Here is a 14431-nt window from a genome sequence, read left to right as displayed (position 1 = left end):
CACAACTTATTTAGGTTTCATGTTTACCAGGAAAATTACAATTTTTTACTACTCAAATTACATATTCAAATAAAACTATAAATTTCAATCAACCTAATTATAAATCAGTGATTATTGGAAATCTTGTCTAGATGTGCCCTTGGTACCGTTTCAAATAGCAACTATTTCACATACAAGACTATACAAGCAGGCTTAAAGGACAATTATTAACTGTATTAGCTTATTCTGGAAAAGGTTGTCATTTCACACCATGAAAGATTCCAAAAGGACATATATGTTGATTTTGTTGTACACTGTCAAGTTTTCACTCAGAAAAACTCTACTATCAAACATATTTAAAACATAATCTCAACTTGCAAGTATTTTCTTTAAAACATCAATTAATTCATGTCTTAACATGCCTTTATCAGTACAAAATATTTGAATTTGCCAGAAGTTAATTATATTTCATTACAAAAACTCCATCAGTAACCTCCTAATCAAATTTACATCAGCCTATCTAAGTGTCTGTCACTACTTGACTGTTCGTCATTCATCAATAAAATAATCCCTTGCTTACAAATATGTCAATCGTACAGTCCTTCCAGCTCCCAAAAATCCATTAGGAAATCTACCATTTCCTGCCAGTTTTACATGAGCATTCATAGTGTCATTCAAACAGAAGTATGAGGAGCATTGACTTCTTAAAACTCAATCATGCATACTTACAGCAAGCGGGATAGACATGGGCAACAGCTTGTTGCTCCCAAACAAACTATCATATGTAGCATTCCAACTGCAAAGACAAAATTCCTTAGAGGAAGTACAAACAGAAAGGATACATCAACAATCTTAGGCACATAACAGAACATCTAACTAAAACTCGGTTCTCAAAAATCTGTTTTGGTGGGAGCACATGACACTAGGATTAAGAATAATTGGAAAACTCATACTTATGCAAATCTCTCTCTTGCAAATCTCTCTCTTCTGGGGGATAAGGTGAGATATGTCTAATTCGAATCTCAGTGGCAATTTTCTTTCAAACGAATGTTTGTTAGGGACGGACAGTGGAAATGGATAGCAGTATTGGTGCAAAAATTTGTGGTCATTAATAGAACAAGGCCCCTAATTATGTTACAGACCAGAAGACTCTCCCCCACTTCAATATCAGCTATTTCTCCCCTTTGGATTCTTCATTCCAATTATATACATGTTATCTCTCCCCTCTTCAGCCATAAAGCATTTAGTTCTAGCCAAGCAAACACTAAGAACACAAAGATTGATGAAAGGCTCATTCACTCTTTGTTTTACCCTTCCTCAGGAGATCCCCTTTTTCGCTCCCTTGGTGACTCGACTCCACAACCAAGGTTGGAGGTAGAGGGAGCTTACCACTCAATTTCGTCGAGGCTCATTCACTCTTGTTTATCAAAATATAGAAATATTGGGAACAAAAATGAAAGTTTCCTACACACACTAAGGTTAATATTTTCCCTAGAAAATTAAGGTATATATCTCAATTGGAAATAAACCAGGAACATAATACAGAAGTAACACTCGGTGTTTGTTAATGACAACAATTTTTTACTGACTGACGTAAAAATGAGATTGAACTCAAAAATAAAATGGGAATGACATCCTATTAATCAAGCTAGAAGATTAGTGTGTGTAATAAAACCTAAAACACAGTTGTCATCAGAAAGATCATGACAAAAACACAAAATTACTTATCCACTTCCTAAATCCAGTTAAAAGAGTATCTAAATGCACAAGCAAAACCACCTATACATTCCACATTTCCTTATTTTTCTTTCAGTATGAACATCCTTGAAAAGCTTTATACTTTCAAGCTAAAATTTGGTCAGTCTACATGGAAATATTTCAGCTAAAAGGTCATATGCGCTTTAGATGTGAGTCCTTTGGAATGTAGCATATTACATGCCCACATGGGATTTTGACAAGTTCTAAGAATATTCTTTACACAGTTTCTGCAGAAAAAACAAAGATATCAAGCTGAAGATAGATTAATTAAAGAAAATAAATGTTACTCCTCCATGTACCACTTGCAAAGTTGAAATCAATTTTATACACACAAGTTGGTTGGCCTGTTGCTAAGTTTTCATTTCTTTGAAGAGAAAGAGAACATTTAACAACATGCTCTACAACTAGTGATTCAGAGTTAGTCTATGCCTTCAAAAGGATAACGTTAAAGGCTGGATATGGCTATCACAAAATGTGAAGCGTTATTTACTATCTGGATCAATAAGGTCGTGAAATCTTTGAATCCTTCCTGAATGGGCAACTTATATATTTCTCTTTTTCTTTTTTACCCCTCCCTAGAAGCTCCCACCTTTTTTGATCCCTCTTTAGAGGAGGGTGCTTACACTCGAGCAACCCTATCTTGTCATGGGCAACTTATTTGACAAGACCTATTTAGACCCTAAGAAAAGAGATTTAAGTATAGCAAATAATAAACAAAAAACTGCTCTATGCGCTGTCATGCCCGCAGTTTAGAACACCAAATGCTGAAAATCAGAAACTTCAGTACTTAACACCACTGAATCACCGATACCCTAAACTTAAACCTAATCCAAAGAATTTTCAGATTCTAACCTTTGCATGCAGGCCTATCACCTATATGTTATGCCTCTATATCTTCTTCTTTTTGGGCCTATAGGTATATGTTATGCCTCTATATCAAAGAGAACGAAAGAATCACAAGAATATAATGCCTCATTTGTTCAGTAAGAAGCAAAAGAACTGCTATTCAATGTTATTTTGAGCCATACTTTTAAGGTAGTGCAGGGTTCTAAGACAAACATCTCACTTTAATTTAGGTTCACGAAGCTGTTGGGGTTGGTTGACAAGCTTCTTGTGTCCTATCCACTGCTTTCTGCTTTGGTTCCAGAGGTGTAGTCCTGGCAAAAAATTCATATATAAAATAATTGTTTGTTAGACCTTTAAAATATGAAGATAGGAAACAATTATGTTAAGCCAAATGCCTAAACAGTGTATTGAGCCTAAATAGAATTTATTAGAGATGGGACTATTATCTTTTATCACTCTCAAAGGTGTGACAGAATTTAATCTGGAACATCAACATTAATATGGTTCGGATATTTGAAAATGTAAGTAGTACTTATTCTTATTCATATCATATGTTTCTTGAAAATATCAGGAAAAATACCATCACCAGCCCCAACCACTCTAAAAAAATGACGAGAAGAACAAATTTATCAGTAAAACCTTATTATTGCTATAACCATCTAAGATCAAATATCACAAACTTCAATTACTTACATATATGCATTTAACATTTGTATAAACTAGCAAGTATATTTTCCACAAAACACCAAGGTAAGTCTTAAGACAAGAAAAAACATGGATGCACAATGGAGAATCAAATTTACCATGATTCACAAATTCAGCAGGGTTGTTTGGATTTGCAGTCACATGACCATCATGTGTCAGTGTAGATGTACTAACTGATGAGTTGATTACTTGAGGCTTACCTACACTTTTGTCCATGCCACACATGCTGGCTGTCCGAAACTCCTTCAATAGATTAGCTTTATGAATCACCTGATATTGATGTTTCTGATCTTTCAGTGCTTCGTGAAGAGGAACTTAGTGTTGGTTTGTTATTGCAGCCTGAACAACTACTGCACTATTGCAAATGATATTTGTTTCTATAGAATCAACTAAACACGAAAATATAAAATAAATAGGGAAAAATTAAAATATTATCTTTAGTCAGACAAAGATAAAAACAAAGTAATGTTAGGTGAAAAACTAGCCCACCAAAGCAAGATTGCCTTTAATTTGGTAATTACATTAACAATTATCAACGATGTTAATGAAGTTCAACTTTCACTGTAATATTACTCGGTTACCTACCACACCTGGAAACCCTGCAGTGCAATCATTGACTGCTTCTAATCGAACTCAGACTTAACACGTGTATTAAATGCCCCAGGTACTTAGAGCATACAATAGAGGAATGTGGAACCAAGTGAAATACAAAGAGTGGTTCTCACCTTGCAGAACGTAATTGTCTGCCAACCTCCTTCTCCAGCAACTCTAACCTAATTTGTATCGATCATCAATCTCTCCAATAATTTTCCATGGCATTTCAGACGTTATACTCTGGTTAAAGATTTCTTCTCTTTCTTTCTTCAGCTTAGTCTCTTTGTTTCCATTCCTTTCTTCTATCAAACAGCTTTTTCAGTCCTTATCCACATATCTTCTTGCCTATTTTATTCTTTGCTTTTATTAGTTCTAAAACAATCATGGAGTAACTTACGCCTAGAGTAACAACAATAAGAAAGGTGATGAGAGAGGCAAGGTAGATAAGGCATCATGGTGAGAACTGCTGCTTTTTTTGGTGGTAGACAAATTCTTCAAAATCAAGTAAACTGCTGATAATTGGTATGAGCTCATACATAGGAAGAATAACTTAGTCCATAAATTGTGCTGACAGTTTCAGCATCATCGTTTTTTTGCAAATGCTTGAGACTTGCTTCAGAAGGTACTGGGAAAATCTGTAGGTGATAGAGGAACTTTGATCAGTTATACTCATACTGAGTCTTCCAAAATTTTAATGCTTATGGTAAATGTAGCAGTATTTTATAAGTGGGGATGATCCCCAAAATTGGGGAAGATGTTAGCTCGGATGTGATTGCTGATAAAATGATGACATTTGTTGGAGGAAGGAGTCTACTCCATTGGGGGTACCAACTCAGAATCAGAAGAAATGGAGTTACTTTGCAGGTATAAGTAATCAAGAGCCAGCTCTTAAGAGACCGGTAATAAATCATATGGAACTGGTCATAAAATATATTTTCATTTTTCAGAGAGATAGGTGATAGATTTGGTGGATTTGTATAACTTGATGAAGAGACCAGTAATAAATCACACGTTGTGATAGGCAAGAACGTGTGTTCTCTTCACCGCAGTTACAATTCCAAACACCAAGTGTCTAATTTGCAAAGTATCACTTTAAGTCCATAACTCGATTCTGTAAACCTAGAACTTGTACTGCAAAATTTGATATCCTCAATTGTTTCTACATCCATTGATGCTTTCTGCCTGAACTAAAATATGCCTCGAGACACATTGCATGCTTCAGTGCTCAACTTAGTTACAGAGAAAACCAGTAAGCATATATGGAACTTCACTTGGAAAATACATCAGAACTAGAGGTTTCATCTAAAGAGGAATACATTTCCAGTGACTAGAACCTCCCTATCAATCACAATGTTCAATTTTTCCATAGGAAACTAAAAGCATACATAAAGTGAAGTTTTTTTCTTGCTTCTAGAAATCCAGATACCAGATTTGTAAACAAACAAGTGATTTAGGTCATTCGTTCTAAGTATACAAGTTTTACCATAAATACCAAATACTTGATTCCTCCGAATAGCGTTCGCCTCAAATGCCTCTCAGTAATTCAATTGTAAGAAATCGGCACACATTGGGAAACCCTAATTGAGTGGAAAAAAGTAACTACAAAGCTAAAAGCTGAAGCAATGAAGACAAGATGGAGGAATTACCTGACATAGAAAGCCACAGCAATACGTCGATCACTTCGGCACTGCCTTTTGATCGAAACTTTTAGATGGACTTTCTCACGCTTCACCTGCCGGTTAATATTTTGTATTTGCTCTTTTCAACTTCGTTTTTGACTTTCTTTTCGCGCCGGCCTTGTTCAGTACTAATTCATTTTGCTTTTTCGGGTTCGCGCCTAGCTTCTTTTCTTTTGGCAAGATTAAAAAAATATTTTTCATCTATTTGATTATAAAAATCTTAAATTCATATTATATTTGGAATTTAAAATACAGATAAAGCTTTATTTCACTCGTATTTTTCGTAAAACTAGTCTTTGCTCATGTGTAACGCATGTGTACCCTATTAATTAATATTTCATTTTTTTTAAATGACACAAGTATAAAATATATAAATGAGGCATAAAGTAGATTTTTTAGAAAAATACTTGAAACAATGAAGGGTGACATGTATACTCCAAATTTTGTGAATTAATTAAAACGTCAAGTAATATTACCCTATTATCAAATATAGATATGAGAACCATATATTTATTCACTGGTCATTTGTATTACATACACTTGTATTATATATATGCATGACTTTTCAATTTTATTGGTACCATAAAAGTGAGATTCAACTATATTATTTTAATTGTTACCATAAAAGTGGCATTACTACAATGACTTTCTGAAAGTTAATGTCTCTATGATCCTATACTATATGTTGACATTAATAACTACATTTCTTAAAGGATGAAAATGTTTGTCAAAGAACCAACAAAAATTGAAATCCAAGATAAAAAATAGAAAACTATCACATAACGTATAAAATTGAGCAATACCTCGAGAATACATTTCAAATTACTAAAAATAGTCAAAAAATAAATATAAAGAAACATTCAATGATACAACATATGAACAAGATCACACAAAAATAAAATAATAACTGTGTAAACCTCTTCTAGTCTAGATTGAAACCATAATGAGGCTAAGCATATCAAATACCATAAAACCAATAAAAAAAGTTGATATTCAAAGAATACATCAAAATCTAATATTAAGAAAGAAGAATCAAAAGCAAATAGCACTAAAAAGATCACACAAAATTAACAAATTGTACTACAGATTCTTAGCACAATTTGATGAAAATAAGATCAAAAACTTAAAGAAAACATATTAAAATACAATAAACAAAATCAAGATTAAATAAATAAAATAATAAAAAAGAAAAAACATAAAAATTTAATATGAATGATATTACCTTTAGTGTCTATACTACTTCTTGTATATTTTTTCTCTATTAACAATAAAAAGTGATAAAGAAATAATCACTGACACAGTCCCAAGCCAAAATTAAATTGATTTTGATAAAGAAGAATTGATATACACATTTATTAAGAAAAAAACAACTTTTGGTCTTTCCTCTTCTTGTAACTATTTCCCAAAAGAATTTGAACCATTGTGTCTAGAGGCATGAATTTAAATAAAAAAATATTATCTAATATTAAATTAATTATATATTAATATTTATTTAGTTTAGAGATAAAGATAAGGGTAAAATAGTAATTTAATTTTTAAGTTGAGAGCTTCATGCTTACAATAATATATGATTACAACCAAATAATATTCCTAACTTCAAAAATTTATTTTTTTAAAAAAAAATCATTTCTATCACAAAATGCCCAACTAAAATTATGCCTCGAAATCAGTAGTAAATAGCTTGTATAAGAATCTCTCTTTGGTACCAATATGAATTGGGATAAATTGATTACTTCTTCCCTCTAGAGTGGTTCGAGACTTGAAAATGTAAAAAAAATAAAATTGCTGGAAGTGTTGTAACCATTAACTATAAAAGTAGGCTACAAAATACGTTAATCCAAATTATAATCAAATTTTAATACAGATATCCATATTCCAGAAAAATACACAACTACCCATTAACTGAAGATTCCAGAAAAATATACACTAGGAATTCCTAATTTCATGTACAGAAAATACGTTCACACGCCATTATTTACAAATTACAGTGAGGCCTTTGAAATTTCTTTGCCCTAATTCCTCTGTTTTTGTTTTAAAAGGAGACGAAGAGGAATTAGCCAAAACGAAAATACAAATGGATCAATGGGAGAATCCCATTCTTTGAACCCGATCCTTGAGAATCCCAGTATACAAAGCCATCCTATTTCCTGGCATCCCCACAATCTCATTCCCACAAGATTTAATTCGACTTTCTGTGAATTTCCTCATTTGTTTTCTTCTGTACTCCTCGCCATTTCCGCTCGAACTTTTCACATCAGCGGCAAATTGAACTTTCTTCTTTTTCTTTCTTGTTTTGTCCTTTTTCTTCCCAGCTAAAAAAAAGGTGAGAAAATCATAATTAATTCGATTAAATTAATCCATAAAACCAAGATCAAAAAAATGATCTCCCGTTCGGTCATAGATTTTAATTAGTATGTACCTGAAGATAAACAGGACTTGAGGATCTGTTTTTCATTATGTGGGTAGTCTTGTTGTTGATCGGAAAGATGGGTCGCCGGGAAGTACTTGACCCGGAAAAGATCGAGTAAAATTACGGTGCCGGCAGATACCGCCATGGCTGTCGCCAATACGAAGCCTTGTGAACCCAACATACTTGACATAGTATAATTGGTTGGTGAGGTTGAATAGAAATTTTTAGAGGAATATTAATTGACTGGTGTAGAATATACTCCAACAAAAAGTTGACTGATTGAAAAGAATGGCGTCTCAATATTTTATACAGAAGAAATTAGTGGGTGGGTTAAGCAGTAGTCGTTAGTTAAAGTAATTTTGGAGTTGGTGCAACAGATTTTTCAAGTAATTTGAGGTATATATAAAATAATACTGCTCCACTCTCGATGAATCTCGATTTTACTTTTTGTTTAAATCTTTTGTAGAAGAGAAAAAGGAAGAAAAGATAAAAATGGTGTAACTGATTTTCTCCAAGTGTTTGATGTATAATTTAATGTAACTTTTGCTTTCAGCAATATAATGCACTTGCACGGCAGAGAAGGGAAGAAAGACAAAGTTGTGTTCAAAATGAAATTGGGGATGGATTTATGGTGCGTAACAGAGTCCCTACAAAGTGTTTTAGATAAAATTTGTGGCGGAGATAGAATTTTTAAAAATAATTTCAAAATTTAAAGGAGTTTATACACCAACTATTTAAATAAAAAAATTTGACATATAATATATATATATATATAATTTTAATCATATATAATTAAATATTTTTTACTAAAATAAAAAAAGTTCGGATGAACCCCGTCCACGGATGAAAAACAAAGAAGGTAGTCTAGAATCTGAAAAGAAGTGGGGAAAAGTTGGAGACGTGCAAGTTCAATCTACTATTTTGCACTTCAAGTTTTGATACAAGTGCTTTATTTTAGGCTGTAGCAGTGGCTGCATGTCAAGCCAGAAAAGAATTATGTACCTTACCTGTCATGACAAGAGCTAACCACTTGTGTTGTTGAAATAGATTTATTAGTTGAATATTAATTTCATAATATTTTGAACAATAAATTATATTTGAATATAAACATGCTATTTCAGAAAATATTGAACTTTAGGGAGGGGTAAGTTTTTATTTTACTTATAAATAAAGGTAGTTAGAATTCAATTTCTAATTAAATTTTTCTTGGCCAAAGTATTACTTAAGAGGTAACAATGCATGTGTGATAAAAAATCAGATTGATTTGATATTGAATTTTTCTTTGGATATATGATTTAAATTTTTTTAAATTATATTTTTAAAATAAAAAAATAAAAATCTCACGAGTTGAATATATTATGATCGGATTCAAGCTATAGTGTTGAACCTAGAGTTCTTTGATCTTTCACAATTCACAAGATAGATAAAAAAATCTTTTACGAACGAGATATTTGATTCAAGCTTAAAAATGAAATTATTTTTAAAATAATTTCTTTCGTAATGAATCGCGGTGTAAATCAATAATAGGTTGTTACTAAAAGAAAAATCAAAATCAGAAAGTTCGGTTCATTTAAGGTGAGAAGTGGACAAAATTGATACTTTCAGATTACTGTGCACCTCTCGTTGCATGTGATTTGATATTTTGAGAAGAAAAAAAAAGGAACTTGAAATAAATTAGTTTCTCATTTTTTGTGGATAACATTTGTCTGTTCTATGAACCTCTAGTATTCGAAAGTAACAGAAAACTGTATTAAGATAGTCGTAGGTCCTGTCCCGTGAAACGGAAAGGATAAACAATCAAAATAATGAAGCAACACTATAGTTCACTTCATATAAATCTTTTCTAATATGAATCGTGGCGTAATTGTAGGTTTTGACTTCGAATTTTAAGTATGGAGAAAATTATATTAAAAGTATCACTTTCAAATGAGCTCTACAATATGTGATTTAAAATTAATTAGGAGCTTTATCTTTTATCGGAGACTTGAACATTTATAGAAAAAACAAAACAAAAAAATCTTGCAGTTTTTACAACAGTACGTGGCACGTGTCGAAGTATGGATGATTTGATCCAAATGTCACGGTTGATTGGATTAGGCAAAAGTAGGATTAGGTATTGATAAATAATAAGGACCAATAGATACGTTACAGTCTAATTTATTCAAAACAATAATGAAAAATGAGGATAGACCAAAAATCACCCAAGTGGACAAATTGCAAATGGAATCTTCTGATATTTGGGATTTTGCCACTTGTCTGGTTAGTTTCAACACCATTTCATTGTATGCAACTTCAAATCTCTGCATCTCTTACATGTCACATACTTTCAACAAACTTTGCTTATCCCATATGTGCATTTAGTTCAAGGAATTAGGTTGAACTAATAAATTTTAGAATTAAATTAGAGAAAAGGGTTGAAATTACTCTTAATCCTCGAGTTATATTATGTGGTCATTTATACTCACTGTCTATATACGTGTCATTCATATCCTTCTAACAAGTTCCCCTAAAATTGATCTCAAACCTCTAATTTCAATCCAAGTAACCTATTTAGAATGAATTCTAAATTAAATCCAACCTGCGACCCATTGTCTCAAATACCAAATGTATAAAAAAAAAAGAAGTAAAATTACGAAATATTAGCTTAATTAGATTGGAGTGTAATGATATGTCGATCACAATTCATATAGCCAACTTGTTTATGAAAAATTCCGTAAAAAGATTGATGCAATATAGTGCTCCTAGTATCATTATTAATTAATGAGACAATGGGATCAACAAGAAAATAACAAAGTGTTAAATTTTCAAAGAATCCAATACTAGTATCCGTTCAGAACATGTATGAAAATAAATCTGAAAAAAATAAAAAAGTTGTAACAAAAAACAACAATGACTTAGCTAGGAATTTGTTATTTTGTTAACATAACAAGTCTACAAGTTTTATTAAACTTAGGTAGTGAGGATAGGAGGAAGGAGGTCAGATTTAGTACCAATAACCTTAGCCTTAGTGTCAGGGAAGTACTCATTTCCATTTCCAGGCAAATCTGTGATCTCACCGTCGTTGGTAAGTCCGACGGGGTATCGGAGTAAGTGACCAGGCAGATCAGTTTCTAGACTCTCACTTGTGTAGAGATCCCAGTATTTATCAGCTATTCCATTCACCTTCCTGACACAATCTTCGCTCTCTGGATGTTGGAACGTGTCATCGAGCATCCCCATATGCTCGTACCACAATGCCATTCGGAACCCATGAATTTGACCTCTTGCTGGTTGCCTGTTTGTCGATAAATTATGAGGCTGGTATGCTCCAATTGCTATCTCTGAGTCTCTTGCACCATCCATTGACCTCTGGTTAATGTTGGCTGATCCAACTATGATGTACTCATCATCAACTGTTGAGAAATACAAGTTAGAAGACTATTTCTATAATGTCAAATATTATAAGATAGATCACAATGAAATTGCAAACTACAACTCACCAATCATCATCTTGGAATGAACATAGATCATGAAGCGACGAGCTTCCTGAGCTCGTCTATAATCAGTATCAGATTCAGGCTCGTGTGAAGGTTCATATTCTCCACTCTTCTTCACCTCTCGATTACCAATACAGAAAAAAGTCAAATAATTCCTGGGGTGATCATCGATACCTGCATCTCTGAGAGTCTTAAATATATGTTTATACATCATTTCCATTGTCCTCCTTTGCCAATATAATATTGCTTGTACAGATGCACTGTCAGGAATTCCCTCTGGCCACATTGGAACCAGAACATATACAGTAAACCTTTCTCCAGCTTCAATTTTACTAACAATCTTCAATGTAAGTTCTTTTGGGATGAGATGCAAAGCACCAACCTCCTCCACTTTCACATCATCATCCTCCCAATCGTAACAGCTTCCGAGAAAATACTGATTTTCAATGTAGATGAAATTCTTTGCTCGACGAATAGCAGTGATGTAAGCATCTTGGATACTTCTATCGACTATGTTATTCTTCCCGCTCACTAGACCAGCCTTTACCGACTCTTCTGGTGTATCAGGAAACCCGAAAGCTGCCCCACCATCAATCGATCTGAATAATTGAACATTCCATGATTCAGGATCATCATGGTACATAACTGAAGATGGTGGAACGATAACATTGTCAAGCTCTCTTACGTCCACAAGAATATCTTTTCCGCCCTGTTTTTTCCATCTCTGCTCAAAATTATACAGTACATCCCAAGCAATTGGTCCTTCAACTCGAGAATGAATGTCGTGCCAGGGCTCTCTAGGCCCTCCTTTGTCAATCGAAGCTTCAGCAAAATTAGGTTGGTGGAAATCATCATGATGTGCTGTATCCAGCGTCCTAAAAAGTGAATGGAAAGGAGTATCGTATCTCCCATCACAAAGATCAAGGCCACCAACGAAGCTCATAAGCCTCCTCGTCTCTGACTCTCCATTGGGCATGACAGTGTCCACTATAACGATTTTCTGGTGATGAGTAAACATTGTAGAAGTCTGTATATCTTTAACTATGCTTCCACCATCATCAGGATCCCGCGGGCAAAGGACACAATGCACATCAGAATCTTTAAAGTACTCCTCAGTTTCTTCGTCATGAGTGGCCATGAGACCGTCTTTCTTCAGCAGACGTACAGATGTTCTGTCATCCCATACAAGCATGAGGACTTTAACACCTTCCTTCGCCTTCTTCTTGAGCAGCTCTCCGACTGTGTCGCCTCCTCCAGGCTTTTCCCTCCTGGAGTCTCTCATTAAGGTTATTTCAGTATATACAGACCAGCCAGTAATGTAAATCATGTGCTTTGCATTAGAAATCGCATCAAAGATATCTTCCCAACATCGATGTGGTTCATAATACTTACCCCCTGACAGAGGGATTTTCGGAATAAAATTATCAGGGATATGTGCATCGTGATACAAAGAAACGCGACATCCTGTTCTCTGAGGGAAGAAAGTATAAGGGACACCAGGATATTTAGAAGTACCTATTCCACGTCCCCAATTACGATCACGGCTGATTTCAAAATACTGCAGTGTCACATGGATTTTAGAACCTGCTTCAACGGGATTCTCATCTTCATCCAGTATCTCAATCCACTCATCAACCTCTTCCCCTTCCAAAAGGTCATTAACTGGTAAATAAGCTCTTCCAATTAAGGTTGCACCAATGGAATTGTTATCTTTGACAGTAAATATAACATTTTTTGCCATATGAGCACAATAGATGTGGAAAGACTCATACCACCTAGGATTGTTTGGTTCATTTTCAATAACTCTGGTTCTTCCAACCCTTGCCTTTTCCAAATCAACTGTCGCATAAATTCTAGAAGCTCCTTTGCCCATACCTACCTTCTCCTCGACAGAATCTTTAATCTGCAATTATGTGATTTCAATCGATCAGATCATAATAGTTATATCAGAATTAAGAACATAAGTACATTTAACAATTTAGAGAACATGCTTTTGCGGTCTATCTGAGCCCTATGAGACTCGGAGGATACAGTCAATCACAAAAGCATGAGACTGGAATTGCAATTACACTCATCCAATCCCAATAGCGAGGAACATTCCAACTTCATGTTCTTAGAGAATTTAGAAAGAAAGAAAAAAACATTAGTACATATCATATCAAAATCGAGTCAAGCATACTCTATATTCCATTATTGAATAGGACCAATCTGTTTTATTTTTAACGAAAATGTAAGGTGATTCAATTAAAATTGACGAAATGGTCTGGTGAACCGTTATACTTGTAACAATTTGCATTTTAAATCCTTTTACTTAAGCCTTAATGGATCCTTAAACTCAACAAAGCATAATTTAATAGATACCTTTGATAATTGAACAACCGTATGTGTCATTAAGATGACTAAGTTGGCGAGAGAGTGTGACTTCAAACATCTTATAATAACTTTTTTAGATTAAAAAAATATTAAAATTATTAAATATTATTATTTTACATTTTATTAAATAATTTTAAAAAATAGTTATAAAATAATTCAAAATATAGCTTATATTAAAATTTTTATTTTAATTGAGTTTAATAGTCCAGATGACAAGGAAATAAGTAAGAGGATTTAGAATACAGACTGAAACAAGTACACGGGTTCACCAAACTATTTTATCATTAAAATTCAAAATGTAACTTATATTATATGTATTTTATGTTTGTATAACCTTGCTGAAGAAGTTGCGACCTTGCTTCCCGTGCAGCTTATCGACCTCGTGTATGGTGACATGCAGAGTACCATGAAGCAGAATCGGAGCCATTTTTTCACCTTCAACCAAAGGATTAAAATATACTAATTAGTAGCAAAATTAAATGGTGCTACAAACACAAAAATCATTGTATAAGTTGAACTCACGTCAAATTAGGGGAAAACAATCAGTGCATGCAAACAAAAAAAAAACGATTAGTGCATTTAGACCTGAAATGTCACTCCAACAAAAGGAA

General features: G+C 33.5%; 3 protein-coding genes across 23 annotated transcripts; all 3 read right to left on the bottom strand.

Annotated features, from left to right (window-relative positions):
* Positions 1-348: 348 nt before the first annotated feature.
* On the bottom strand, positions 349-5791 carry LOC101253173 (uncharacterized). Of its 21 annotated transcripts, none has more exons than XM_010320470.4 (6): positions 5529-5675; positions 4014-4517; positions 3387-3558; positions 2804-2894; positions 709-775; positions 349-620 (listed from the first exon to the last, which is right to left on the bottom strand). In XM_010320470.4, the coding sequence occupies exons 3-6, from the start codon at positions 3511-3513 to the stop codon at positions 567-569; spliced, it is 339 nt and encodes a 112-aa protein (XP_010318772.1). In that variant the 5' UTR covers positions 3514-3558; positions 4014-4517; positions 5529-5675; the 3' UTR covers positions 349-566. The 21 variants fall into 21 exon arrangements, with proteins under 21 accessions (XP_010318772.1, XP_069151698.1, XP_069151701.1 ...); XM_069295597.1 differs by having other exon boundaries at positions 3387-3677; positions 5529-5674; XM_069295600.1 differs by having other exon boundaries at positions 3489-3643; positions 5529-5674.
* A 1552-nt stretch (positions 5792-7343) lies between these two features.
* Positions 7344-8161, bottom strand: LOC101253674 (uncharacterized). Its single transcript, XM_004235915.5, has 2 exons — positions 7981-8161; positions 7344-7873 (listed from the first exon to the last, which is right to left on the bottom strand). Exons 1-2 carry the CDS (start codon positions 8159-8161, stop codon positions 7641-7643), a joined length of 414 nt encoding a protein of 137 aa, XP_004235963.1. The 3' UTR covers positions 7344-7640.
* Positions 8009-14431, bottom strand: LOC101253987 (phospholipase D alpha 1). The gene is made up of 4 exons (XM_004235916.5): positions 14343-14431; positions 14155-14255; positions 11451-13350; positions 8009-11363 (listed from the first exon to the last, which is right to left on the bottom strand). The coding sequence occupies exons 2-4, from the start codon at positions 14245-14247 to the stop codon at positions 10921-10923; spliced, it is 2436 nt and encodes an 811-aa protein (XP_004235964.1). The 5' UTR covers positions 14248-14255; positions 14343-14431; the 3' UTR covers positions 8009-10920.

Source organism: Solanum lycopersicum, chromosome 3 (assembly GCF_036512215.1).
Source record: "Solanum lycopersicum chromosome 3, SLM_r2.1".
In the NCBI taxonomy this organism is placed as follows: domain Eukaryota; kingdom Viridiplantae; phylum Streptophyta; class Magnoliopsida; order Solanales; family Solanaceae; genus Solanum; species Solanum lycopersicum.
Note: the sequence above shows the minus strand (reverse complement) of the source record. Positions and strands in the feature narration are given on the sequence as shown.

What these genes read in the sequence shown, in the direction of transcription:
- LOC101253674 (XM_004235915.5), bottom strand. Translation starts at nt 8,161, where the DNA reads ATGTCAAGTATGTTGGGTTCACAAGGCTTCGTATTGGCGACAGCCATG. An exon ending in CAAGTCCTGTTTATCTTCAG is followed by an intron (nt 7,874 to 7,980) that starts GTACATACTAAT and finishes CCTTTTTTTTAG; the next exon opens with CTGGGAAGAAAAAGGACAAA.
- LOC101253987 (XM_004235916.5), bottom strand. Translation starts at nt 14,247, where the DNA reads ATGGCTCCGATTCTGCTTCATGGTACTCTGCATGTCACCATACACGAG. An exon ending in GTCGCAACTTCTTCAGCAAG is followed by an intron (nt 13,351 to 14,154) that starts GTTATACAAACA and finishes ACATAATTGCAG; the next exon opens with ATTAAAGATTCTGTCGAGGA. An exon ending in TCATTCCAAGATGATGATTG is followed by an intron (nt 11,364 to 11,450) that starts GTGAGTTGTAGT and finishes ATTTCTCAACAG; the next exon opens with TTGATGATGAGTACATCATA.
- LOC101253173 (XM_010320459.4), bottom strand. An exon ending in TGCTGAATTTGTGAATCATG is followed by an intron (nt 2,895 to 3,386) that starts GTAAATTTGATT and finishes ATTTTTTGCCAG; the next exon opens with GACTACACCTCTGGAACCAA. An exon ending in CCATGTCTATCCCGCTTGCT is followed by an intron (nt 621 to 708) that starts GTAAGTATGCAT and finishes TAAAACTGGCAG; the next exon opens with GAAATGGTAGATTTCCTAAT.